Below are 22299 nucleotides of genomic sequence, written 5' to 3'. Positions count from 1 at the left end.
AGTCCGTACATCACATGGCAGAGACTTCAATGGGGGGTGGGCTGGGTCGAGAGGGCTTCCGTGGCTGGAATCCCGCGTGTGACCGAAGTCCCTGAACAGGATCGCCGATGGCACAGCTGAGCGTCATAGCGCTCGCCAAGAGGAGTCGATTGGCACCACTTTGGTACTTTGGAGGGGTTGAAGCCCCTCATCAACACGGTTTTGTCCATGGGAGTGTTGGTCGATGCCCGCAAGGGGGTCCGGGGAATCTCGGGGCATGGGGTCTGGCACTTTGTTTCCTACCCTAAACTGGGTCTGGCAGTTTGTTTTTCCCTGGAACCCTGGAACCCCCCCGCCGCCCCTGCCGCGCGCGCCCAGACCAGATGGACACCTGCATTTGCGCTTTTAAGGAAAGCAGCTTGCACTCCACTCCATGCCGCTGCCTAGAGACGCGCAAGCGGTGACAGGCTAAGCGTGACGGGTGCCTTGCTCGCGCTGGCCCGGCTAGGAAAGCGGTGGATAGAGGTAGACAAGTTAGAGAGACAAGTGTTCCCCGGTCACGGGAAAAGGGGCTGAGCCCCTCCACAGTCTGAGGCCGAACAACCTCATCACCCGGACATAGCCGGGGTCGGTTTCCACAGGCACATAGCCAAACTAGGTGCCTATCTAGCAGTCGCGATGCCACAGCAGAGCCAACCGCAGCCAGACGCAGCACAGTTGTCAACAGCCGCACTACTTGCCATGCCGCTACGCATGCCCTGCCAGCCCCACCGCAGACCGCTACCTAGACACCGCCAGCCGGCTCCTCAGCCTGCGCGCTTGCGCCGCTTTTTGGGCGGCGCTGCGCTCTCCTCCTCCACGTGGCCTTTCCCGCCCCCTCCGCTACCAAGATGCGCGCACGCGCCGCCGCCGCTGCCGCTGCCGCTGCCGCCGCCGCCGCTGCCGCCGCCGCCGCTGCCGCCGCCAGTCTGCAGCGATCGTCGAAAACAGGCGCACAGGCCGCAGCCCCCAACCCAAACGACGCTCCCGCGAATCAGCAGCCACTTGCCAAGATGCCAGGCCATAAGCCACTTTACCGCCTTTTCAGCCGAATGCTGCTCTCAGTCCTACGGGACTTCACCAGCCTGCCTGAACATTGTCCCATCGCACAGATAACTCCAGATCCGCACATATGTGCCGTAGACTCGAGAGTTCAGCCCTCATCATGCGCTTGCCTCGTGCTGCCGCCTGCCGGTCGTGCCTCACACCTCGTCCGACCCAGCTTCCATAGCTCCGATGCAATGCTCAACTTCTCGGGCCACACAGCCATCCACTCCTCCTCCACAGCCGACCCACGGTCGCTTGTGCCCCAGCAGCATTTCATTTTGGATAGAGGTAGAAAAGCTTTGCAATTGTTGACCGAAAGCAGCACTCATGCTACTCAGTGTGCGGGCACACAGATTGGGTGGAGACCTAGCTTGGCTGGGGCCACACACTGATGCCAGGCCGCGTGCGTCCGCCGCGGTCACGATGGGCACGTCCTATGCGTATGACGATGCGTGTGTTAGCGAGGCGATCAATCGTGTGAGGGGAGGGGTGCAAGGACAAGGGAGCCTAAGGGAGTTTAGAAAGCGGATGTTACAGAGGGGACAGTCCCAGCACCCGAAGACGCCGAGCCATCACATGCTATCAGGGCCCAACTTGACTCCACCAACCCCGGCTTTGCTGCATACCCTCCCGCGGGCAAAGTCCGTGTGACTCCGCGCACAGTGAGTCCTAGCCAAGCCTCAATCCGCCAGAGCCCCACCGCTGTGCCTCCCTTAGGGGCACGCCCCATGGATCGCATGGCGGTCCGCTAGTGAGGGGAGGGGTGCAAGGACAAGGGAATTAAGGAAGGGGCACCAGGCTGTGGCCGCTGGCGTGGCGCAACATCCCCGCGGCGCTCTTGTGACGTGATACTTATGTCATCTATGCTGCATAAATGCAAACAATGCGCTTACAGAGGCCCGAAGGGCCGACCCGGGTGTCAGGGTGTGACCGACGCCGCAGACCCGATTTCGCGACCAATCCAGTAAAGCCAAAATGCAATTGCATCAAATACAGTGGTATTTGGGCACCCTACAAAGCCGAAGTCGCTCATTTAAGCGAGTATTTGAATTTTACAGCTCTACCTCTTTCCACAGTTTGCACCCAAACACCGCAACGCAAGGGTCCTTGAGCGTAACAGTGCTGTTGCGAGCAGCATCCTCCATGGTCAGCCGCGAGGATGTGGCTGCTGCTTTTAAAGCTGCTGCGGAGGCGTGCGGTGTGCGCGGGGAGGAGCTCGCCGATTTGCTGGCCTTCCTGGGCTTCCAAATGTCGAAAGAGGAACTCGCCTTCTTTCCAATGGGCGCTGACCATGAGACAATCATCAAGTTCGTGCGTTCTGGTTTCCGAAGCAAAGGTAGGAGAATTTGAACTGCCACTGCGACGCCCGCATACGTTCGATGGAAACGCTCGCGGGCTCTGTGCCTTAGTGCGCGGAACCCTGGACGGGCTTTAGGAAACCGAGGTGGCCGAGCCGAGGCCGCTGGACCGTGCCCAGTGTGCATGTGGCTTGCATACTGCTGTGCAGAAGAAGCCGCGGCTGCCCCGCCTCGCCGCGAGCTGTCAGCGCTCAGCGTGCTCACGGCGGTCACGATATCCGACCGGCCCTTGTGGCTGGCCGCGGCCTCCAACTGGCACCCGTTCGCGTTCACGTCCTCGTCTCCTCTGGGGTTGGTTGCTCCCAACTCCAAAGGGGAGGAGCCGGCGTTCTTTGGCTTCAGGCCCTGCGCCGCGCCCCCGGCCTGCATTCCTTCAGAGCTGGTGTCGCCTGCACTGCGCCACATCCCGGAAGCGGTGGCCGCGCCATCGGAGCCATCCACTTCCATAGGCAACACCGACAGTAGTCGCATGTATGGGGCTGTGCTGGAGCTGTTGAAGCTGGGCAGTGCTCTGTACAGCAATGAGGCGGATCGGCAGGCGGCGTTCCTGCACTGGCATGACCGGGTGTTCCCGGAGCTGGGCGAGATCAGGCTGCCGCAGCCGTCTGCCCAGCAGCTGCCGGCAAATGTCATGCAGCACGGGGGCATGCTGACGTATCGCGGCCGTGAGCAGCAAGTGTTCGCTGTGGTATTGCTGGAGTGCGAGCACGATGTGGGCTCGGCGCAGCCGCTCGTGCAGGCGCTGAGGTATGTAAGCGCGGCGCGGGTAGTGCGGGGTTGATCAGAACTACCGGTCGGTGCGGATGGTATGGGGTGTGGACGGCGGCCTGCTTCCTTGTGGTGCTTCTGGATGGGGTTGGCTTGATAGGCGGCGCAAGACTTGCTGACCCCCCGCAGCGACACACAAAAGCCGCCATGCGCAATTATGCCTTACATACGTACGATGCTTGCTTGGGTGGGACGGCTCAGTCCTACCGCTTGCAAACGTACCGTACCCATGCATCTATCTTCATCCTGTGTATGTCTTATGGACCCTTGTTTACGATTGCAGGTACTACCAGATGCACTACGAGGATGGCAAGCGCTGGGCGAACGACCTGGTTTGCCGGTGAGGCGCCCTCGCTGTCCCTACTGCTGGTGTTGGGTTGCTTGTAGGCTAGCTATCCATACACAGGGTCATGAGGGACAGGCAGAGCGGCTTGGTGTAGGTTGTGTGCGCGGGCCGTGAAGGTGGTGGCATCAAGCCTGCTGAACTCCAAAGGGTCGAAGCGCGGAGAGGTGCGCACGGCTGCATGGTGCAGGAGTGGTACGGGACATACCTAGCTTGTGGTTGCTTTACAGCAGAGGTTACGTGTCGTACATTATTCACGTGCACATCTATCAATAATACGTTTTATACGCGTGCTTACGCGGCACACAGTGCGCACCCGCTGCCGGCGCTGCTGCTGTTGCTGGAGGGGCCGCGCCTATCCATCCACGCGGCGTGGACCATCTATCAGAACCGGGTTGGGTACGCGCCGCTCACGCCGGTAAGTTTGTTTGCAGTAATCCGTGTCCATACGGTAGTTCCCGAAGGCTACTGCCTGTGGCGCACTCGGGGACTGCCGCCAGTGCTGTCACACGCCTCAGGCCCACCTACCTGCCTGACACCTGCAAACCCCCTCAACCAAGCCTCGCTCTCACCGCCCCGCCGTGACGAGGACTAGGCAGGCTGCGTACGATCGATCCACCCTTTGGCGCCACTGCTTTCTGTCCCCTGCAGCTTTGTAAGGAGTACCGGTAATGAACTCCTGTCCCGCCACCCACCACGCACACGCACGTGCACGCACCACCCGCAGAGCTACTACCTTGCCAACGCGGCCCACGACAGCGCCAGCCTGTGGAAGCTGACGGCGGTGCTGGCGGCGTACGAGCGGACGGTGCAGGTGCGCGGGCGCGTGGGGCATGTGGCGGCGCTGCAGCCGTGAAGCGTGGCGGGGCGCCATGCTGGTAGGCGGCACTGGGGTGGTATTGTCGTGCTTGGATTCGGCAATCCGCCGGCACTCCTGCAGGCGTGTGCGCAAGACGCCCACGCGCGGACACACACACACACTCACACACACACACACACACACACACACACACACACACACACACACACACACACACACACACACACACACACACACACACACACACACACACACACACACACACATACACACGCCGCCGCCCAGGAGCTTCTCGCGGAGTACGCTTCACACGCGGAGCTGGGGGCCGGGGAGCTGGAGCGCGCGGCGGCCCTGCGCACGAACGCAAACACCGTACTGGTCGTGCCCCCCGAAGGTACATGTTGGTTGGGGGCAAGCGCAAGCACACATCTGCTGCTGTCCGCACCGCTCTCCTATCTGCGAGCCAGCCAATGACACGGCGATGGCCGGCGCGGCGAGAGCCCTGCTTGACTACACTCAATGATGTTCATTCCTTCCCTGCATGCCGTTTCCACTACCCTGCCCAATTGCCACCATTCTACAACCACAGGTGGGCAACCGCAGGTGGCGGCGCGGCCGAGCACGCTGCCGTACTGCTTGCTGGACCCGCCCCTGGGCCTATATGCCATCGCCTACCACGGCGTCGCGCAACATAACGCGCTGCTCTACGAGGCGCGGCAGCGGCTGCAGCAGCAGCAGCAGCAGCTGGAGGGCGGCGGCGGTGGTGATGGTGGTGGTGGTGGTGGTGGTGGTGGTGGCGGATGCGGCGAGGATCGCCACGTGCTGGTCAAGTTTGTGGAGGGGCGATACGGAGGCCAGGTGGGACGACTGCTGATGAGTGCTGGTGTTGGGGCGTGAGCGGCGGGTGCAGTATCGTACGTACCGCACCGTATCGAGTACGGATGCATCGGTGTGTTCGGTGGCACTGGCCGCTTGGATGAGCTTGCCACGCCATGCTGCATGGATGTCCGCCGGTCGCGCGTCTGCCGCCCGCTGTGTTGCATGCAGGTGCACGAGGCGTGGCACCGCGCCGGCGTGGCCCCCGCCCTGTACCACTGGCACCTCCTGCCCGGCCGCTCCCGCTACCACATGGTGGTCATGCAGCGGCTGCGCCGGGAGGACGGCTGGATGCCGCTGGCGGAGGCGCTGGCCGCCTGCGACGGCGGCGGCGGGAGCAGTGCTGGAAGCGCAGCAGCAGGCGGCGGCGGCGCCGGCCGGGAGGCCATCCGGCAGGCAGTCCGCGCTGCGCTGCAGGTTGCGCACGCGGCGCCGCTCGCTCGCTCGGCTGCAGCAGAGCTGCTCGCCCAGCCGTGGGGCCTGCAGGGCGGCAGCGCAGGCGCCTTCATCAGCAGCAGTGTTGGCGACCCAAGTCAGCCGGGTGCCGGCGGTGCAGGTAGCGGCGGCACTGCGCGTGGGCGCAAGACCGTGCACGGCGACATGCGCCGCCCCAACATCATGGTGCGATGGCTCAACGACGACGTGCACCCCACCGCCGGCGCGGCTGGCTGCAGCTCCAGCACAGGCGCCCAGGCCCAATCCGACCTCGCCGCTGGGAGCAGCCGTGACGCGCAAGTCGCTGGTGGTGGTGGTGGCTGCAGTGAAGGCGGGGCGGCGGCGGCGGCGGCGCAGGTGCAGGTGCACTTCATCGACTTTGATTGGTGAGGCGTGTGCTGTGCCCGGTGGCGGGCCCGGCGTGCTAGTTCGTGTGCGCTTGCTGTGAGCGCCCAACCCGCAAACGCGTCCTTGCCCCCATCTACTGCTGCTCCCTTGCTGTTGTACAGGGCGGGCATTGAGGGTGACGAGACCTGCCGCTACCCGCTGCTGCTGTCGCCGCACATTGTGTGGCCAGCGGGCGTGGTGCCCGGCGGCGAGATGCGGCAGCAGCACGACACAGACATGCTGGAGATGGAGCTGCAGCGCACACGTTGATTGCTTATTCAGGGTGTGATACGGGCTTTGTAGAGTGCGGTAGTTGTTGTGTGTGTGTAGGCGCTGAGTAGCTGGTGCGTTCATGGTCGTTTCTGTTCCATGTTGGCACATGATGCTGGTACGTTCATGGTCGTTTCTGTTCCATGTTGGCGTATGCTCATGTGCCAACATGGAACAGAAACGACCATGAACGCACCAGCTACTCAGCGCCTACACATACACAACAACTACCGCACTCTACAAAGCCCGTATCACACCCTGAATAAAGCAATCAACGTGTGCGCTGCAGGAACAGGGTCCAGGACGGGAGATCTTGAGGGTTACAGGGCAACGTCTTGATCTTGACGAGAGCTCAGGGCTTACCGCCGCAGGGTGGCGCTTGCCGCATGGCCTCGAACTTGATTACCGAATGGCCGGGAGAGAAGGGCTCTGCCGCGGGCACGGGTAACTGGTTCTAAGTGCTCTCCCGGCGGCCGCTACGTTGCAATCTTCCATCTTTTGGTCCTGACTAGAGGGCAGACGTGTCCGTGTCACGCCTTCCCGTGTGCTGATGTAACCGGAGCACGTATTGTCCGTCGACCGCCTGTTCTGCTGGTCCGCGGAGCAAGGGACCTAGGCAGACCATCAGCTCAAGCAAAGACAAGCTTGCTTGCTTGAGCTCTCTCACGCGCTAACCTCGCTATCTCCGCATGGGACGCGGGCCAGGCCAGATACCGCCCACCAGGCTAGCCTGACCGCTAACGACTGGCGCCCAAACACACGAGGCTTAGCAACATACCATACAGGGGGGGGGTACGAACAATAGTTCCAGACCCCACCCCGCAAAACCTCCCGACCCCCCCTGACCGACGACCGACCGTGCCGTACCGTGCCGTACACCCCCTAAATCCCCTCTGTTTTCTTCCAGGATGGTGCCAAACGACTGCTTTCAGCGAGCTCTATCAACATGTAAACACGGAAAGTTCGTCGGGCGCGTCTTGACCACAGCCATGTTGTCGACAAGTTGTGAACATCTTGCGGCCGTTCAGTAGCACCCGTGTAAAGCACGCTTACGAGTCTTACCTACGCATGGGACATACACATGCGTTTTCCTCCGGCGCGCAAGCACCGGTCCGCGACTTGCGGCACGTTCTGGTCAGGCGAGACATGTCGCACCCAAACATCCCAGCCCGACATGTGTTGACGGGCGGTAGCCCTTCATCTTCTGTTAGGCTCCTGACGTTTCCCAGCCGTTAAAAGCATCCATTACATGCTTTGGGCAACGGTCTGGGCTTGCCCTGCTGTCTTATGAGGCCCAGACGAAAGTTTCCGGCACACCGTGACGAAACCTTGGGGACCCTGGGGACCGACGACCGACCCCGAACTTTGGGGGCCCATATCTCCGCAATTACTATCCTGATCAAAATTCTGAAAGCGGATTCTGAACGCTCTCGTCAAGCTCTTTCGATTTGAAGGGTGGGGTATGCAGGGGGGGGGTAGAATCTTCCGAAACAGACCCCATGCCTCAAATGGATAGAGCTCAAGGAGAAAATCACGAATCCGCTTTCAAAATTGAAAATGGGTTTCTGGGTGCAAAGTTATGACCCCTCAAAGTGGCCGGTCGGTCGGTCGGTCGGGGGTCCCAAGAGGTTTTGCACAGGTTCGTGCCAAGTTTTGTTCCTAGCGCTTCTGTCCTGCAGCGCGCGGCACAATGGGTGCAGCGCAACGAGGCGTGCGTAGGTATACCCCAGACTTAGCACACATGCATAATATGGGGTAGTTTGGGGAGCGGCATGTCGGCATGTCGGGAGATGCCTGGGGAACGGGTCAGGGACAGGCCGGTGCCGGGCGGCTTTTGCATGGATGAACGCGTCAGCACAGTTCGTACTATCAAGTAACATTGGAGTAAGCCGTTGCATAGCAGGCCAGTCTATCAGGATACTTGTCGGTGGACGGGTGACATGTGCACATTTCCAAATGTCGGTCGGCCAAAGTGTGTTCCCAAGGCGGATCATTTTACATAGCGATAGAGCTCACCGAGAGCAGTCAATTGGCACCAACCTGACAAAAAACTAAGGGGTTCTGAGGGGGTTTTGGGGGGTCGTACGGTAGGGGGGGTCGGTCGGTCGGTCGGTCGGGGGGTCCGGGAGGTTTTGTGGCATGGGGTCAAAAAAGTTTGTTCCTACCCCCCCCCCTGGGGTATGTCTGCGGCATCCTTACCCCCCCCCCCCTGTACCATACATACGATACACTAGGAAACGCGGCGGCCTGAGCTCAGTCAGACGGCTCAGCCACCCGGTTCTACGAACACAACACACGACACACGCTGCTGGCACGCCCGGCAACTCCCCTCAAAGCCCCTTGCGGAACCCCGGGTCTCGCCCTTCCGTCTGCCGTACGCGCATTGGCACAGCTAAACACAGCACGGTGACACGCTCTGCTAGGTAACCCGCTGGGGCGTGACATCCGGTTCCGACGGTGGCCCTTGCTGCACCCGGGTGCCACTCCGGGTGAGGTCTGGGAATCACCTGCACCCTACGGGACTTCATCAACCAGCCTTAAAACCCCTACCGCTAGTACCCCGGCTTGCCCCCTCGGCACCTCCCCTCTGTCCCATTGCGCACCATTGCAAGGCCAAGTATGAAGGGAACTTAGCCCATGAGCCGAGCTATCGGCTATGGGTTCATTCCCAATCCAGCTCTCGTTACATCACACATGACAGTTTATAAGGCCTTTTGCGCGTTCTTAATTTTGACACCCCGTCTAACCGCAGCGAGCAGGACGCATCATTCTAGTGAGGCTGCGGCACACTGCGCCTCTCTCAGCGCTCTCACCTGTGTACATGCAAATCGACTGTCTGGCACACGGTTTACTCGATACCTTGACGGTAATACGTGCGTGACTATCATTAAACACCAATCCCACGACTCCGGTGTATGGTATGTGGCGAAATCCTGCCCCTGCCACATGGGAGCTAGGAGCTACGGAGTGACGGTGCGCCAAGCAAGCTCCGAGCCAGCAGCAAATGCCCGCCCATCCAGCCACAACGCTCGCACTACCGTATGTATGGTCGTCAAGCCGACGGCGCCATCTATCCCTGCGAACCCCAACACTCGTGCCCAACACTGCTGGCGGCGGTCACCGCAGTGGCACGTCGGGCGGGCACACGGCTGGGTGCCGCCGCGCAAAGTCCAGTGTGGCCGCCCGCTGCGCCGCCAAGTGGGGTGGCAGCCCCAGACCCGCACCCGTGTCATCAGCACCGCCGGCAGCAGCAGCAGCACCACCGGCACCACCACCACCGGCTGTAGCACCACCACCACCAGCAGCAGCAGTCAGGGGCGCGTACACGTCGGTGAACATGTCGCTGAGGGGCGGCTTGGGCACCTGGGCCGCGCGGTCCAGCGCCGCCAGCACCTGAGGGATGGATGTTGACACGGGGGGGGGGAGGGGGGAGGAGGAGGCGTGTGTGTTAAGCGGGGGGTTGTAAAAACCAGCCCAAACTATACTAAACCAACTACGGTAAAACGAGCGGAGCACAGGCAATGGCATTAGTTGCAAGCGATAATGCTCTTGGGATGGGGGCCGAGGCGTCCTCGTGGAGCAGCAGAGCGAGCGGCGCCGGCGGGGGGGAGGAGGTGCGGAAGGGGGTGGGCGGGAGAGGCGGCCAACGTGTGCACACGCACGCACATACGGGATGGAGGGAGGGGGGAGCGAGGCAGGCACGACTGGCTGTACACACATACATGAGCTGCTGCCCGCAGGCACACGCAGGCGTTGGCACACGGGCACACGGGCACGGCTGGGGCGTACTGGCCTGGGCCCCGCCGCAGCCGCGCGCCGCCCTTTGCGCTGCACCCGCCATCCAGCACTCTGGCCGACGCCCCCACACGCACGTGTGGGCGTAGCATCCCCCCCCCAACGTCACACACACACGCACACACATGCCGTACACACCGCCCCATCAGCCGCACCTCCTGCCGTGTGCTCCGCCTCAGCTCCGCCTCGCGCGCCTCGTCCCACCAGCCCTGCCGCACCAGCCAGCTGCGGAAGCGGGCCACGGGGTCTCGTGCCCGCCAGGCGCCCATCTCCTCACTGGTGCGATACCTGAGGGCAAGCCCGTCGTGCGCAAGTTAAGATGTGCCACACATCGAGGGTGCAGGTACGGGGTGCAGTGACATTGTTGCAAAAGCCCCGAACGGCCTTGCGCTGGCCTGGCACACGCGCACCATCCACCCGCACCATCCACGCCCACCATCCAGCCCCACCTTGTGGAGTCGTCGCTGGTGGAGTGGTGGCCGGAGCGGTAGCTCATGCACTCAATCAGCACAGGGCCCGGCTCGGCCGCCTGCTGCTGCCCCTGCCCCTGCCCCTGCCCCTGCCCCTGCCCCGCCCCTTTCCCCACAGCTCCCACAGCCGGCTCCGTCAGGAGCCCCCCACTGCTGCCACTGCCACTGCAGTGCTGCCCTGGCGCCGCCGCCGCCCCAGCCGCCCCAGCCGCCGCCGCCGCCGCCGCCGCCGGCTGTCCGCCCAGTGCCCGGCGGCGCGCCTCCACCACCGCGTTGTACACTGCCCGTACGTCGCCGCCGTCCACCCGGATGGAGGGGATGCCGTACATAGGGCCGCGGCCCGCGATGCCGTCGCCTGGCGCGTGGGGGTCACGTGGGGTGGGGTTGGTGGCGGGGTCATGGAGTAGGGCGGGTTGAGGTGGGGTCGTGGAGGTGGGGGGTGGAGGAGGTGGGAGGTGGAGGGGACGGGGGTGGGTGGGGACTTGGGACAGGGGCGATGGGGCCTGCACCCCAAGCCACGCAAGCTACGGCTGGATGGCCCAAGCGACCCCCCGTCCCAGGGGCCCCAGCCGCAATTTGAAGCCCGACGCCTCAGCCCCCATATAGACGCGAGTCCGGCCCTTCTTCGGCCTTACCCTCCCCCCTAGGACCCATCCATTGGGCTCGGGCACACAACCCCTCCTTCCCCAACCCCGTGCCCCTCCCCTCCTCGCGCTCACCCTTGTACTGCTCGTGTGCGGGCGTGGAGATGGCGTAGCCGTTGTTGCGGCACACGAACAGACAGGGCGCGCCCAGCACCGCCGCAAAGTTGAAGGCGGCGTGGGCGTCGCCCTCACTGCTGGCGCCGTCGCCGAAGTAGGTCACCGCCACACGGGGGAGCCGGTCCATCTGGGTTGGCCGGTGGGTGGGGCGGTGGGGCGGTAGGGGGGGCGGGGCGGGGAATGGTGTGTGCAGGTGGTGTTTTGCAAAGGCGGTACCGTATTCAAGACGCAGTTTCCCGGTCGTGTTCCAAACTGGCACACTTGTCAGAGTGTGCATCGCATACACTGTCCTGCGCGTATTGCCTTGCGCCCTTTAACATTTACACACACACACGTCCGTATACACACTCTTGCCCTCCCGCCCACCTTGTAGCCGTACGCGGTGCCGACGGCGTGCGGCATCTGTGTGGCCAGCGGCGAGCTGATGGTCTGGTAGGCCAGCTCCGGGCTGCCGTAGTGGATGGGCATCTGGCGGCCCTTGCCCGGCTCCAGCGCGTTGCCCAGCAGCTGTGCGCGCGTGTGTGTGTGTGTGTGTGTGTGTGTGTGTGTGTGTGTGTGTGTGTGTGTGTGCGTGTGTGTGTGTGTGTGTGTGTGTAAGGGGGGGAGCGGGTGGGAGGTGAGAGGAGGGGAGGAGAGGGGGAGAGGAGGGGAGGAGGTGGGAGGAGGGGAGGAGGTGGAAGGTGAGAGGGCCGGGAGGAGGAGGTGGGAGGAGGAGATGAGAGGAGGGAGGGACGGGTCGGAGGGAGAGGATTGGAGATTGGCCGGAGCCCATCCGTCGTAAGCCGATGCCCAGACGGTGGGCGGTTCTGGGCCTGGGAGCGACGCGGCACGCACCCCCCCACACACACCTGGTTAGCGAACTGGTCCAGCGTGTAGCCGCGCCACAGCAGCACGCCCTGCTCCCGGTACTGCGCAAACACCTGCGGCGCACAGGCGGCGAGGCGGGGCGCACCTGACGAGGCGAGGCGAGGCGCACCTGACGAGGCGAGGCGAGGCGCACCTGACACACCGGCCGCCACAGCTGAGGGCCACATCCGGCCATCAGCACGCACGCACGTACGCCACGAGCAGCGTACGTGGGGACCAAACCTGTGTGCCGCCGCCACCGCTCTCCGCTCGCTCCTCCTCCCCGTCCCACCCCCTCACCTCCCCGCCCCCGCTCCCGGTCGCACTTCATTACTGGGTTGGCCGATGAAGCCTAGACAACTGGACCCTGTTTCATTAGGCTGGTGCCTATGCAGGCCCCACCCTCCCCTCCGGCTCACCATGTCCTGCCCCCCCAGCCCCGCCGCCGAGCCGATGTTGGTAGCCTCCTCGCCCTGGCAGGTCAGGTAGAAGGAGAAGCGGCCCTGGGGGGGGGGGGGGAGGGCGGGTGGCGGGCAGATTGTGGATGGGGGGAAGGGGTGTTGGCGTTTATGGGAGGCGGAGGGGGCGGGTAAGAAGCCGGCGACAGGGAGGGAGTGATCACCTCGTGCTCCCTGCATCCTTGCATGGCCCGGCCCGCCCACTGCCCAGAGCGCCAGTCCCCAATTCAAGGCCCACCCCCCGCCCCCGCCCCGCCACCATCCCCCAAGGGCGGACACGCCCACCACCTTGCCCCTCCACCACCTCCCCCCGGCCAGCCATTCGCCGCACCTGTCTCTGCGCCTCGTAGAACATGGTGTCCATGGTCTGCAGCCGAGCCATGGCGCCGTACAGCCGGAGTGACAGCTCCTGGAGGGAGGGACGGGGGAGGAGGGGGAGGAGGGGGAGGGAGGGAGGGAGGGGGGAGAGGGCGGCGGGAGGACGGGGAGGAGGGGGCTGGGGCGGTGCACGGAGAGTGAAGACGATACGGTATCGCCCTTGCTCCATATCCTTTCCACCTGCGCCTGCATGTTCGCGCACCTGGCTGAGGGGGTGGGGGATGTGTGCGCCCGGCACGTCCTGGCCGGTGGAGTCGATGGTGCGGTAGCAGGGCATGGTGGGGATGGGCGCGTCGGGGCCGCCCAAGAAGCGCAGCTCGGGCGTGTAGGGCACTCGGCCGCCCGGCACCTCCAGGTAAGCGTCCACTGTGGACCTGGCGGCAGCTACAGACTCGCTGCGAGTAGACACCGCGTAGCGTCGCGCTCCCGATGCGGCTGCGGCGGTGTGCGAGCGGCATGGCGCGACTGTTGCGCAGGGCCCTCCATGACCCGACCCTAACGCAGCGACAGGTGTCGCCGCGCGCGCTAGCGCGCACAGTAGCTCGCTTAAGCTGTGTCTCTGTCTTGCCGCGGCAAGCGCTGGTAAATGCATGTTCCGCCCGGCGGTTCGGCTTCAGTGCCTTCAGGTAGTCGCGCCAAAAGCGTTACTGCTCACTGCTTTCGAGCTGCTAGGGTACGCCTTGAGCTCGCGCTAGATGTGTTGGCGTGTTTCGGGGTTCCAGAATTCAAAGTAAACCCTTTGCGAGAGCGGCCAGGTGGGTCCAGCTCAGCGCCCTCGTCGTGGCCGATGCCTTGGCCGATGCACTGCTTTCTTGTGTCAATGACGTTACTTAATAGCTAATACACACATACATTGTACACGCATTGATTGTGCAACAAACAAGAACTGCGGGCACAGCTTGCCGATGCACACGCAACATCCTGTGTGCCGCCCTTCGTGCCCACCGGCCTATAGCGCAGAACCGCCCCCCCCCCACCAACGGCCTCCACGCCTCAACATTGTGCAACCTCAGTTACGCAATGGACTACAGCAGCGTAAAAATCGCCACTCCAGTGATAATACCGTGCAGCCCACGACAAGCCCCGCACGTGCATGCACGCGACGCCGTGTACGCAACGAACGCAAGGGCGTGCGGGCCGTCTAGCCATCTGCTCTCCGACCCTGCCCCACGCCCTGCCCTCCGCTGTCGTCGCCCTCAATGCCTTCGCCCCAAAACGGCTGTGGCACACTGGTGAAGAGCCAGGCAGCGTGCATTTGGGGGGGCGGTATGCCTCTCAGCAAACCTTTCCTGCCGTCCTTAACCGCGCAGCTTGATGCACCCCTCCTGCGACCCCTGCGCCCGCCGGCCCTGGCGCTGTGCCCTGGCGCCCAACTCATTTCCAATCCCCGCAGGCACACACACACACACACGCCAACATGGTCAATCTGCCTCACCCGTCCAGCTGCGTGGCTCTCACCCGTCCTCACCCGGCCTCTCACCCGTCCAGCTGCGTGGCTCTCACCCGGCCTCACCCGTCCAGCTGCGTGGCTCTCCCCTACCTCACCTCCCAGCCAGACATTCGCAATGGCCGGGGGCCTGCGCCGCTCCGACCTGTCCGCGGCCGCCGCCGCCGCCGCTAACCCTACAGCTACCACATGTGCCCAACGGGAAACGTGCGTCCACCTCCACCACTGCCGGCTGCTACTGCCGGCTGCTTCGGCTACTGCTTCCGCCGCTTCCGCTCAGTCGTCATCATCATCCTTGTCCTTGTAGCCCTGGACACACGTGGGCGGGGCGGGGCGCGGGGCGGGGGAGGTTGGCAGGGGTGGGGGGCGGGGCGGGGGAGGTTGGCAGGGGTGGGGGGCGGGGCGCGCACGAGCTCAAGCACGTTGCAGGCGCCCTTGCAGATGCGGGTGCGGGTGCGGGTGCGGGTGCGTGTGCGTGTGCGGGTGCGGGTGCGGGTGCGGGTGCGGGTGCGGGTGCGTGTGCAGGCGCCCTTGCAGATGCGGGTGCGGGTGCGGGTGCGGGTGCACGGTGTAAATGCCAGTGCGGGGGTGGCTGACGGCGTTGGTCGCTGGCCACCGGCATCACAGTACTGCCCTACTGCCCTACAACGTGCGCACGTGTGCATGCGGCGTATGAGGTCCATGACGCCGCCTGCTGCCTGCAACCCCTGCTGCTGCAGGCTACCCTCCGCTGTTCACCCGGCCGCCCCGCCCCCCATTGCTGTTCCCCGTCCTTAACTAATCATGAATGTAACCCCCCTGGTTTAGTATGGGCTGGTATTTACAACCCCCCCCCCCCCCCCCACCACCCCCTGCCCCCTACCGCCACCCGCACCTGCGGCACGTCGTCCTCGTCGGGCGTGAGGCGCCTCAGCAGCGCCTCATCCGGGAAGGAGTAGACGTCGATGTAGTAGAAGCGCCCCTTGGCCTGTTTTAGGGGGGGAGATAAGGGGCGTCAGGGGCGTGTGTTCCGTGCGTGTGTGTGTTGGTGTGTGTGGGGTCGGTGCGATGTGGTGTGGTGCGGCGTGGTGGGAAGACCATGATCACGCAAGCCAACATGGACCGTCTTTGCACCCTCCTCAGACACCAACATACACACGCGTGTTGGTTTCTGCTTCTCCCTGACATACACCGACACGCCCTCTCCCTTTTCCTGTCTGCCTGTCTCCCTCTGCAACTCTGCCTGTCTCTCTATCTGCCTGTCTGCCTGCCCCCCAACCCCCCCCCCACACACACACACACCATGAAGGTGGCCACGGGGCGGTTCCAGGGCAGCGGCTGCACGTCGTCCACACTGAACACACTCCACCTGCAGCCGGTGCAATGGGTGCAATGAGTGGGTTGGCGGGTGGGCAGCAGTGCTGTACATTGCACAGTCGTACATTGCAATGTCGTACATGCAAGCAACGAACGTAGGCACCGCACAGCAGTAAGGGTCTGCGCCCCCACTCCCTGCTATCCCGAGCCAGCCCGCCAGCCAGCCAGCCAGCCAGCCAACCCCGGTTCATGCGGTAGGCTAGCCATTATCCCCCCTCCCCCCCCCCCCACCTGGAGTTGCCCAGCAGTGTGGTGGTGCGCACCTCCACCTGCCCGCTGGCGGCCGTGTAGCGCAGCTCGTGCACGTAGGGCTGGGCCACCCAGTGCAGCGCACCTGAGGGTGTGTGTGGAGGATGCGGTCGGTGTGGCGGGTGTGTGCGTAGAGGGTGTGGAGGGTGTGTGAGGGGATGTAGAGGTGTGGAGGGTGCGGTGGGTGTGGAGGGTGTGCAGGGTGCGGGGAGTGTGGAGGGTGCGGAGGGTGCGGAGGGTGCAAATGATGTGGAGGGTGTGGGCGGCCAGGACGGGGCTCGAACAGGCAGGACCGGATGGTGGTCTGGTAGTCTGGTCTGGTGGGCGGGTCCGGTGCGCCCATCTTGATGCCCCCCCACAGCCCTCCCAACCACCTTGCACCACGCTGACCCCACAACCGGTAACGCATGATACCTAATGCCTGACGCTCTTCTCAAGCCCTCCCTCACCGACACCCCATCCATCCCACACCCTCCAACCTTCCACACCCTCCACACCCTGCCACATCCCCACACACCCCATACCAGCCCACGACCGGCGCCCCACCCGTGGTGATGAGCCCGAACAGCACCAGGCTGGTGGCCAGGCCGTAGCGCGACACCAGCGAGATGTTGTCGGCCCACGTCACGATGGCGGGCGCGGCGGCCGAGGCCACCAGCGTGTTGGCGATGGAGATGCGCTGCGTGGTGGCGGGGGCAGGGAGAGGGCGGGTTGAGGGCCGGGGGTGCAGGAAAGCGTGGGTCAGGCGGAAGCGAGCGCAGACGGACCGGGTGGAAGTGTCTGGCCGTGTCACTGATGCGTGTGTGCCTGGGGTGTGCGTGTATGCACCCGTGTCTGTGGCGTCAGCACCCGCGCATTCCGGCTCCCTACATCTCTTCCCGACGCCCACCACACCGTGGCCTCCGCCGCCTCCGCCTCTACCTCCTCCTCATCGTGGCCCGCCCATCCTCTGACAGAACCCACCACCCGCCACCCGCCCTCGGCCTACGCCGCCACCACCGCCTCTCCCTCCGGGCCGCCAGCCCTGGCGCCTGCCGCGCTTTCCCAGCCGCGCAACGCCTGACGCCTGCGGACCCACCACAGCCGATACGAAGCCGGCATGCTCCTCTGCCTCCCTCGTGCGCGCCCTACCCGCCATCATGCCCACAGCTGATTCCACAGCCACACCGCCCGCACCGCCCGCCCGCCTGCGCCGCCTGCCTCCTGGCATGCTCCTGATCTTCTTGACCACTCCACCTCCTTGCCCCTCCTTGCCCTCGCTCTTGCCCTCCTCCCCCTCGCTCTTGCCCCTCCTTGCCCCTCCCCCTCCTGCTACCCCTCCTCCTCCTCCTCTTCCTCCTCCTCATTACCACCACGATACCGCTCGCCGCAGCGCTAGGCCCCCTCATCGCCCCCTGCCCACACCTTGAGCAGCTTGTGCTGCTGCGACAGCGGCCCCAGGTACACCACGTCGTTGGGCGGCCGCTCCAGCCGCCGCTGCTGCTTCTCCTTCTCCTTCTCCTTCTGAGGCGGCGGCTCAGGCGACGACGACGACGGCGACGGCGAACTGCCGCTTCCGCTGGTGCCGCTGGCGCCGGTGGGCTGGCCGGATGGCGCCGCCGGCTCTGCAGCCGCTGCGGCTGCCGCCAGCGGAGGCGCCGACGCGGCGAAGCCGCGGTTGAGGCGCGGGAAGCCGTCGGCGGCTGGCATGGCCCAGCCCTTGCGCGCTGCAGTGCCGAAGCCCAGGCGAAGCGCAGCGCCGTGGCGGAGGGCCGCAGCAGTCACGCCGGTGCTGTGGCTGGAGCTGGCTTCGGCGACGCGCTCGTTTCGCTCTGAGTCAGAGCTCGCTGGGCGGTCGTTAGTGACGATACAGCTGTTGGCGTGGTTGAGGAAGCCCGCGGTCCAGGGCACAGCCGCGGCGGCCGGCAGCAGCGCGCGCGGCAGCGCCTGCACCCATCGTGCGATGAGTGCCGGAGGAACGGCGCCCGGCCCGGTCATGTCGCTATGTTGTTGTACGCTTTATCAGTTCTGTCGCTGGCGTGGCTGGGATCAGGCTACTACTTGATACGGAACTTCCGTGAACTGATGGAAGATTGTGCTTTCCTCGATAAGCTCAGATTAACATTCCCGCGTGTAACAAGTGGCAACCACGTCGATATGATGACGCGATGTTAATTAGCTAGACTGAAAATCGGTGAGTGCAGAAGCATTGGGGGTGCCTTTGCCATGGGGGCAGACGGAAAAACATCTGGGTTTTCAGTCATTCAACAGTGCATACCAAACTCGAATATGTATTTATCTATTCTTACATTGTAGAGCAAACATCAATCGTGGTCTCTGCAACAATGCTTCAAGGACATGGCGTTCAACGCTGAACAAAGGCATTTTGTCTAAGCATCATGCTTTAAACATTTGAACTACTTCAGACGGGGCGGTCGACGTTGTGGCAACCTTCGAAGCATTCCGTCCCGCATTCTGCAAAATGGCTTCTCGGAACTTGAGCCGTAGCAGGAGCAGCCGCAGCGGCGGTGTGCCTGCAAAAGATGAAGATGGCAGCTGCGAGGAGTCCAGTCCGGAGCGCTCTCGGCCTTCCGCAACCCGCGTGGAGACCTCTGTGCGGCTGGCCAACCTCCGGGCTAAGGTCCAAGCGCTCAAGTGAGTTGTAATCCGGGGGCAGGGGTCGGCTGGCGGAGGTCGGCTGAAGGAGGTCAGGGTAACTCTCCCAGTCCAGGGAGGCTGCAGAGGTGTGGCACGCTGAGGAGGCCGGGGGTCAGGAGCACCGATGTCTTGCAGCCGACGTAGCCCTCACACGAAGCACCCCTGAGCCCGCACAAACCTCACCACGCACGTCCACCACCCCACCACACCCACCACCCATCAACCCCGCCCATTGCCCCCCCCGCCATCACAGCCGGAGCCGCAAGAACCTGAACACCTTTGACGCCATCACCGACCTCATCGCCGAGTGAGTGTGCCGCGCCCCAGCAGCATGACCGCCAGTCTGCAACTGCCGCTGCTGCTACCCTTGTCGCGAGGCCGGCGGGGTGTGTGTGTGTGGGGGGGGGGGCTCTTGAGGAGGGCCCCTCTTGGGCGTGGCCCTTGGGGTGACAACAGAATGGAATGGAGGGACGGCCTCGTATCCATCACACCGCAATGCCGCATAGTTACGGTGTACAGCTGCAACTGCGATTGCCTGCTGCACACTGCAAACACCATTCCCGCCCATCGTGCCTCCCGCCCCCACCGTCTACCACTTTCTCAACTCCTTCATGAATGTGACTCCCTGTTGCGCAGGGCCTCGCTGAACAAGTCCAGCCTGCTGGAGGGGCGGCAGGCGGCCGCCGAGCTGGTGCGGCTGCTGGCGGTGCCGCCGGGGCAACGCCGCGCCACAGCCTACAGGTGCGCGCGGCGGGGGGGGGGGCGTTTACATTCATGATTAAGCAAGAAGGGGGGCGGGCGGGCGTGTGTGCGATGTGCTAGGGCAGCGCAAGGCGAAAGTGTGCGAGGGAGGGTAAGACACAGGGCTGTGTGTGTGATGCGGGGCAAGTGAATGCGATGCGGGGCAAGTGTGTACATGTGTGTTGTGCGTGCATGCGAGCGTCCTTCTGGCACTCAGTTAACCTTTTTCAACTCGTCACCTCACGCACACCGCCGGCGGGGCACAGGGACCTTGCGGAGGTGGCTCGGCCGCTGGAGCTGCCTTGCGGTGCCGGCGCTGGCAGCGGCGGGGGTGGGGCCAGCAGCGGCGGCGACCGGCGGCAGCTGTACGTGTGGTACCACTGCGTGCAGCGGCTGCGGCTGCTGGAGGTGGAGGAGGGGGCGGACCTGGTGCGGGCGGGGGAGCTGGGGGAGGCCGCCTACTGGCTGCTGGGAGGTGAGCGGGGGCGGAGGGGGGCGGAGGGGGGAGGGGGCGGAGGGGCGGGAGGGGGGAGGGGGAGGTTGGGTGGGGTGGGTGGGTGGCAGCAGTCGAGGGTGTTGGTGGGTACTGGTGGGTACTGGTGGGTACTGGGTACTGGGTTGGCTGTGCCTGCTGATGCGGGCTGGGGTGGGGCTGAGGACGGCCGGGGCGGGGGCAGGAGCAGGAGGAGGAGGAGGAGGTGATGGCAAATGTGGTCGGAAGCCTACACATCACGCGTGCCCGCTCACGCGCTCGCCCACGCGCTCACACACAATGCCGCACACACACAGGTACGGCTGAGGAGTTCCAGCCCTCAGCCAACCTGCCGCCCCCGCCGGCGCCAGTAGCAGCAGCAGCTACTGCCGCTGCTACTGCTGGTCGTGTGCCCTCCAGTAAACAGTTGGGCGCACTCACGCCCTCCAAAAAGGTCATGCTGCTTTTGGGCAACGGCGGCGGCGGCGGCGGCGGCGGTGGCGGCGGTGCAGGGGACGGCGGCGGCGTCAACGGCACAGCCGCGCTGGGGGAGGCAGTGGCGCCGGGTGGGGAGGACGGGGAGGAGGGGGCGGAGGAGGGGGCGGAGCCGCCGCCGCCTCCACCGCCGCCGCCGCGGGAGGTGGGCCGCAGCATCGCGGTGAGTGGCCCGGGCGCTTGCGCTGGGCTGGGCTTGGGCTGGGCTGGGCTGGGCTGGGCTGGGCTGGGCTGGGCTGGGTGGTGGGGAGCTTCATGGGCTGGGGGGCTGTCATGCCGTGTGCGCAGGGGCGGGGGGGAGGGGGGAGCTGCAGCGACACGTGGTGCCGCGTGTGAGCCCGGGGGCGAGGTGGGGCTATACACGGTTGTTGGACCGTGCCGCTCAGACACGGTACAGTATGGAGGGGACACATGCACACACACAGACACGCACCTGCCAGACACACGACACACAATATAGGAGATGGGCCCGACCCCTTACATCGCCCAACCCGCTCACCCCCCCCACCCCCCCCACCCACACACCCCAGCTGTTTGAGCGGCTGGGCGGCGAGGCGCTGGCTGCGGCGCGCGCCCCCGCCGGCGTCACGGTGCGCGCCACCAGCCGCTGCCAGCTGGCAGCACTCAGCAGGGCGGACTATCAGGTGGGGGTGGGGCGGGTGGGTGGGTGGGGGCGTGTGGGGGCGGGTGGGGGCGATTGTTGAATAAGACGAGAGGGAGGGGGCGGGTGGGCGGGTGTGCAGCGCCTGGTGGTTTTCTGGGGGGGGGGGGGTCTGTACATACCCAGCCCAATCTAAACAAGTCAAGCTGGGGTTTTGTAGATACCAGCCCAAACTAAGCTAACCAGCGGGGTGGGGTGGGGGCGAGTGCATGAGGAGGGGTTGAGAGGGGGCGCGATGGCGTGAGAGGGGGTGAGAGGGGGTGCGGACCACCAGGTTAGAGGTCAGAGACCCAAGGGGGGCAGGGTGCACCTGGGTTGAAGTGCAGCACGGGGCAGCTGCCAATATCGCTCCTGCCAGCGACGAGGCTGGGGGCCTCCTGTCTTCTCTCCTCGGGCACCGCTGCTGACATCCTCTCCCCACTGCCCCCTCTGCCCCCTGCTTCTGCATCGCCCTACAATGCACTGCACTGCACCGCAGGCGGTTGTGGCGGCGGCGGCGCGTGAGAGCTTTGAGAGCCTGAGGGCCATGAGCTGCCTACTGGTCAACAAGTGAGTCGACACGCGTTTGTGTGTGTGTATGTGTATGTGTGTGTATGTGTGTTAAAAAACGAAACGAAAGCCCGCCCAACGACGCGACGGAGTTACTTACCGCGGTGTGTGTGTGTGTGTGTGTGTGTGTGTGTGTGTGTGTGTGTGTGTGTGTGTGTGTGTGTGTGTGTGTGTGTGTGTTAGATCAGAACAAGTTGGTGTACGGAGTGCGCGGCTCATACGGCTCAAAGCAGTCTGCCGCAGCTCCTTCACTGCTTCCCTCATCCTCCTCGCCGCCACCCCCTCCCCCCGCCCTCTTCGCCCTCCCTCTTCCCGGCCTCCCTCTTCCCGGCCTCCCTTTTCCCCCTCCGCCCCCCTCAGGTCCTCCCGCTCCGCGCCTGTGCTGTCCGACCTGTGCGCGCTGCTGTCTGTGACGGAGCTGTTCCGGGGGGTGGCCGACCCCGGCTTCAGGAGGCAGCTGGCGGGGCTGGCGGAGTTCCTGGCGCTGCCGGAGGGTGCGTGGGGGGAAGTAGGAGGGTGCGTGGGGGGAAGTAGGAGGGAGGAGGGAGGAGGGAGGGGGGAGGAGGGAGGAGGGAGGAGGGAGGAGGGAGGAGGGAGGAGGGAGGAGGGAGGAGGGAGGAGGGAGGAGGGAGGAGGGAGGAGGGAGGAGGGAGGATAAGTAG

The 22299-nt window shown here is 64.6% G+C and overlaps 4 protein-coding genes across 5 annotated transcripts in view; 2 read left to right on the top strand and 2 right to left on the bottom strand.

The window, feature by feature from the left end:
• The first annotated feature begins 1941 nt into the window (after window positions 1-1941).
• CHLRE_12g539850v5 (uncharacterized protein) lies at window positions 1942-6507 on the top strand. Of its 2 annotated transcripts, none has more exons than XM_043068730.1 (9): window positions 1942-2401; window positions 2576-3170; window positions 3475-3531; window positions 3844-3952; window positions 4262-4348; window positions 4640-4748; window positions 4944-5212; window positions 5402-6051; window positions 6175-6507. In XM_043068730.1, exons 1-9 carry the CDS (start codon window positions 2209-2211, stop codon window positions 6320-6322), a joined length of 2217 nt encoding a protein of 738 aa, XP_042919229.1. In that variant the 5' UTR covers window positions 1942-2208; the 3' UTR covers window positions 6323-6507. The 2 variants fall into 2 exon arrangements, with proteins under 2 accessions (XP_042919229.1, XP_042919230.1); XM_043068729.1 differs by having other exon boundaries at window positions 2573-3170.
• A 1982-nt stretch (window positions 6508-8489) lies between these two features.
• Window positions 8490-13741, bottom strand: CHLRE_12g539900v5 (uncharacterized protein). Its single transcript, XM_043068731.1, has 9 exons — window positions 13233-13741; window positions 12984-13061; window positions 12614-12697; window positions 12197-12268; window positions 11715-11855; window positions 11307-11475; window positions 10567-10942; window positions 10273-10405; window positions 8490-9715 (listed from the first exon to the last, which is right to left on the bottom strand). Exons 1-9 carry the CDS (start codon window positions 13620-13622, stop codon window positions 9440-9442), a joined length of 1719 nt encoding a protein of 572 aa, XP_042919228.1. The 5' UTR covers window positions 13623-13741; the 3' UTR covers window positions 8490-9439.
• Window positions 13742-13789: 48 nt separating this feature from the next.
• CHLRE_12g540051v5 (uncharacterized protein) lies at window positions 13790-18241 on the bottom strand. The gene is made up of 6 exons (XM_043068733.1): window positions 17487-18241; window positions 16629-16761; window positions 16065-16167; window positions 15759-15825; window positions 15352-15444; window positions 13790-14786 (listed from the first exon to the last, which is right to left on the bottom strand). Exons 1-6 carry the CDS (start codon window positions 18057-18059, stop codon window positions 14754-14756), a joined length of 1002 nt encoding a protein of 333 aa, XP_042919227.1. The 5' UTR covers window positions 18060-18241; the 3' UTR covers window positions 13790-14753.
• A 120-nt stretch (window positions 18242-18361) lies between these two features.
• Window positions 18362-22299, top strand: part of CHLRE_12g540050v5 (uncharacterized protein) — a 16026-nt gene continuing 12088 nt past the window's right edge. The window contains exons 1-8 of the mRNA XM_043068732.1: window positions 18362-18716; window positions 18973-19026; window positions 19356-19460; window positions 19727-19935; window positions 20250-20590; window positions 20958-21071; window positions 21567-21637; window positions 21998-22131. Coding sequence (XP_042919226.1) covers window positions 18544-18716; window positions 18973-19026; window positions 19356-19460; window positions 19727-19935; window positions 20250-20590; window positions 20958-21071; window positions 21567-21637; window positions 21998-22131 — 1201 coding nt within the window. The 5' untranslated portion in view covers window positions 18362-18543. The remainder of the gene's footprint in view (window positions 18717-18972; window positions 19027-19355; window positions 19461-19726; window positions 19936-20249; window positions 20591-20957; window positions 21072-21566; window positions 21638-21997; window positions 22132-22299) is intronic.

The sequence above is a fragment of the Chlamydomonas reinhardtii genome, chromosome 12 (genome assembly GCF_000002595.2).
Source record: "Chlamydomonas reinhardtii strain CC-503 cw92 mt+ chromosome 12, whole genome shotgun sequence".
NCBI classification, from domain to species: Eukaryota; Viridiplantae; Chlorophyta; class Chlorophyceae; order Chlamydomonadales; family Chlamydomonadaceae; genus Chlamydomonas; species Chlamydomonas reinhardtii.
Note: the sequence above shows the minus strand (reverse complement) of the source record. Positions and strands in the feature narration are given on the sequence as shown.

Bases quoted from the DNA above. Each gene is read 5' to 3' on its own strand.
- CHLRE_12g539900v5 (XM_043068731.1), bottom strand. From the start codon at position 13,622: ATGCATTTACCAGCGCTTGCCGCGGCAAGACAGAGACACAGCTTAAGC. The intron at 11,856-12,196 runs GTGTGTGTGGGG...ACGCGCGCACAG, and splicing joins TGGACCAGTTCGCTAACCAG to CTGCTGGGCAACGCGCTGGA. The intron at 10,943-11,306 runs GTGAGCGCGAGG...CCCACGCGCCAG, and splicing joins CGCACACGAGCAGTACAAGG to GCGACGGCATCGCGGGCCGC.
- CHLRE_12g539850v5 (XM_043068729.1), top strand. From the start codon at position 2,209: ATGGTCAGCCGCGAGGATGTGGCTGCTGCTTTTAAAGCTGCTGCGGAG. The intron at 2,402-2,572 runs GTAGGAGAATTT...ACTGCTGTGCAG, and splicing joins TTCTGGTTTCCGAAGCAAAG to AAGAAGCCGCGGCTGCCCCG. The intron at 6,052-6,174 runs GTGAGGCGTGTG...GCTGTTGTACAG, and splicing joins CACTTCATCGACTTTGATTG to GGCGGGCATTGAGGGTGACG.
- CHLRE_12g540051v5 (XM_043068733.1), bottom strand. From the start codon at position 18,059: ATGACCGGGCCGGGCGCCGTTCCTCCGGCACTCATCGCACGATGGGTG. The intron at 16,762-17,486 runs GTGTGGGCAGGG...GCCACCACGCAG, and splicing joins AGCAGCACAAGCTGCTCAAG to CGCATCTCCATCGCCAACAC. The intron at 15,445-15,758 runs GTGTGTGTGTGT...CCCCTAAAACAG, and splicing joins GCCCCGTGGCCACCTTCATG to GCCAAGGGGCGCTTCTACTA.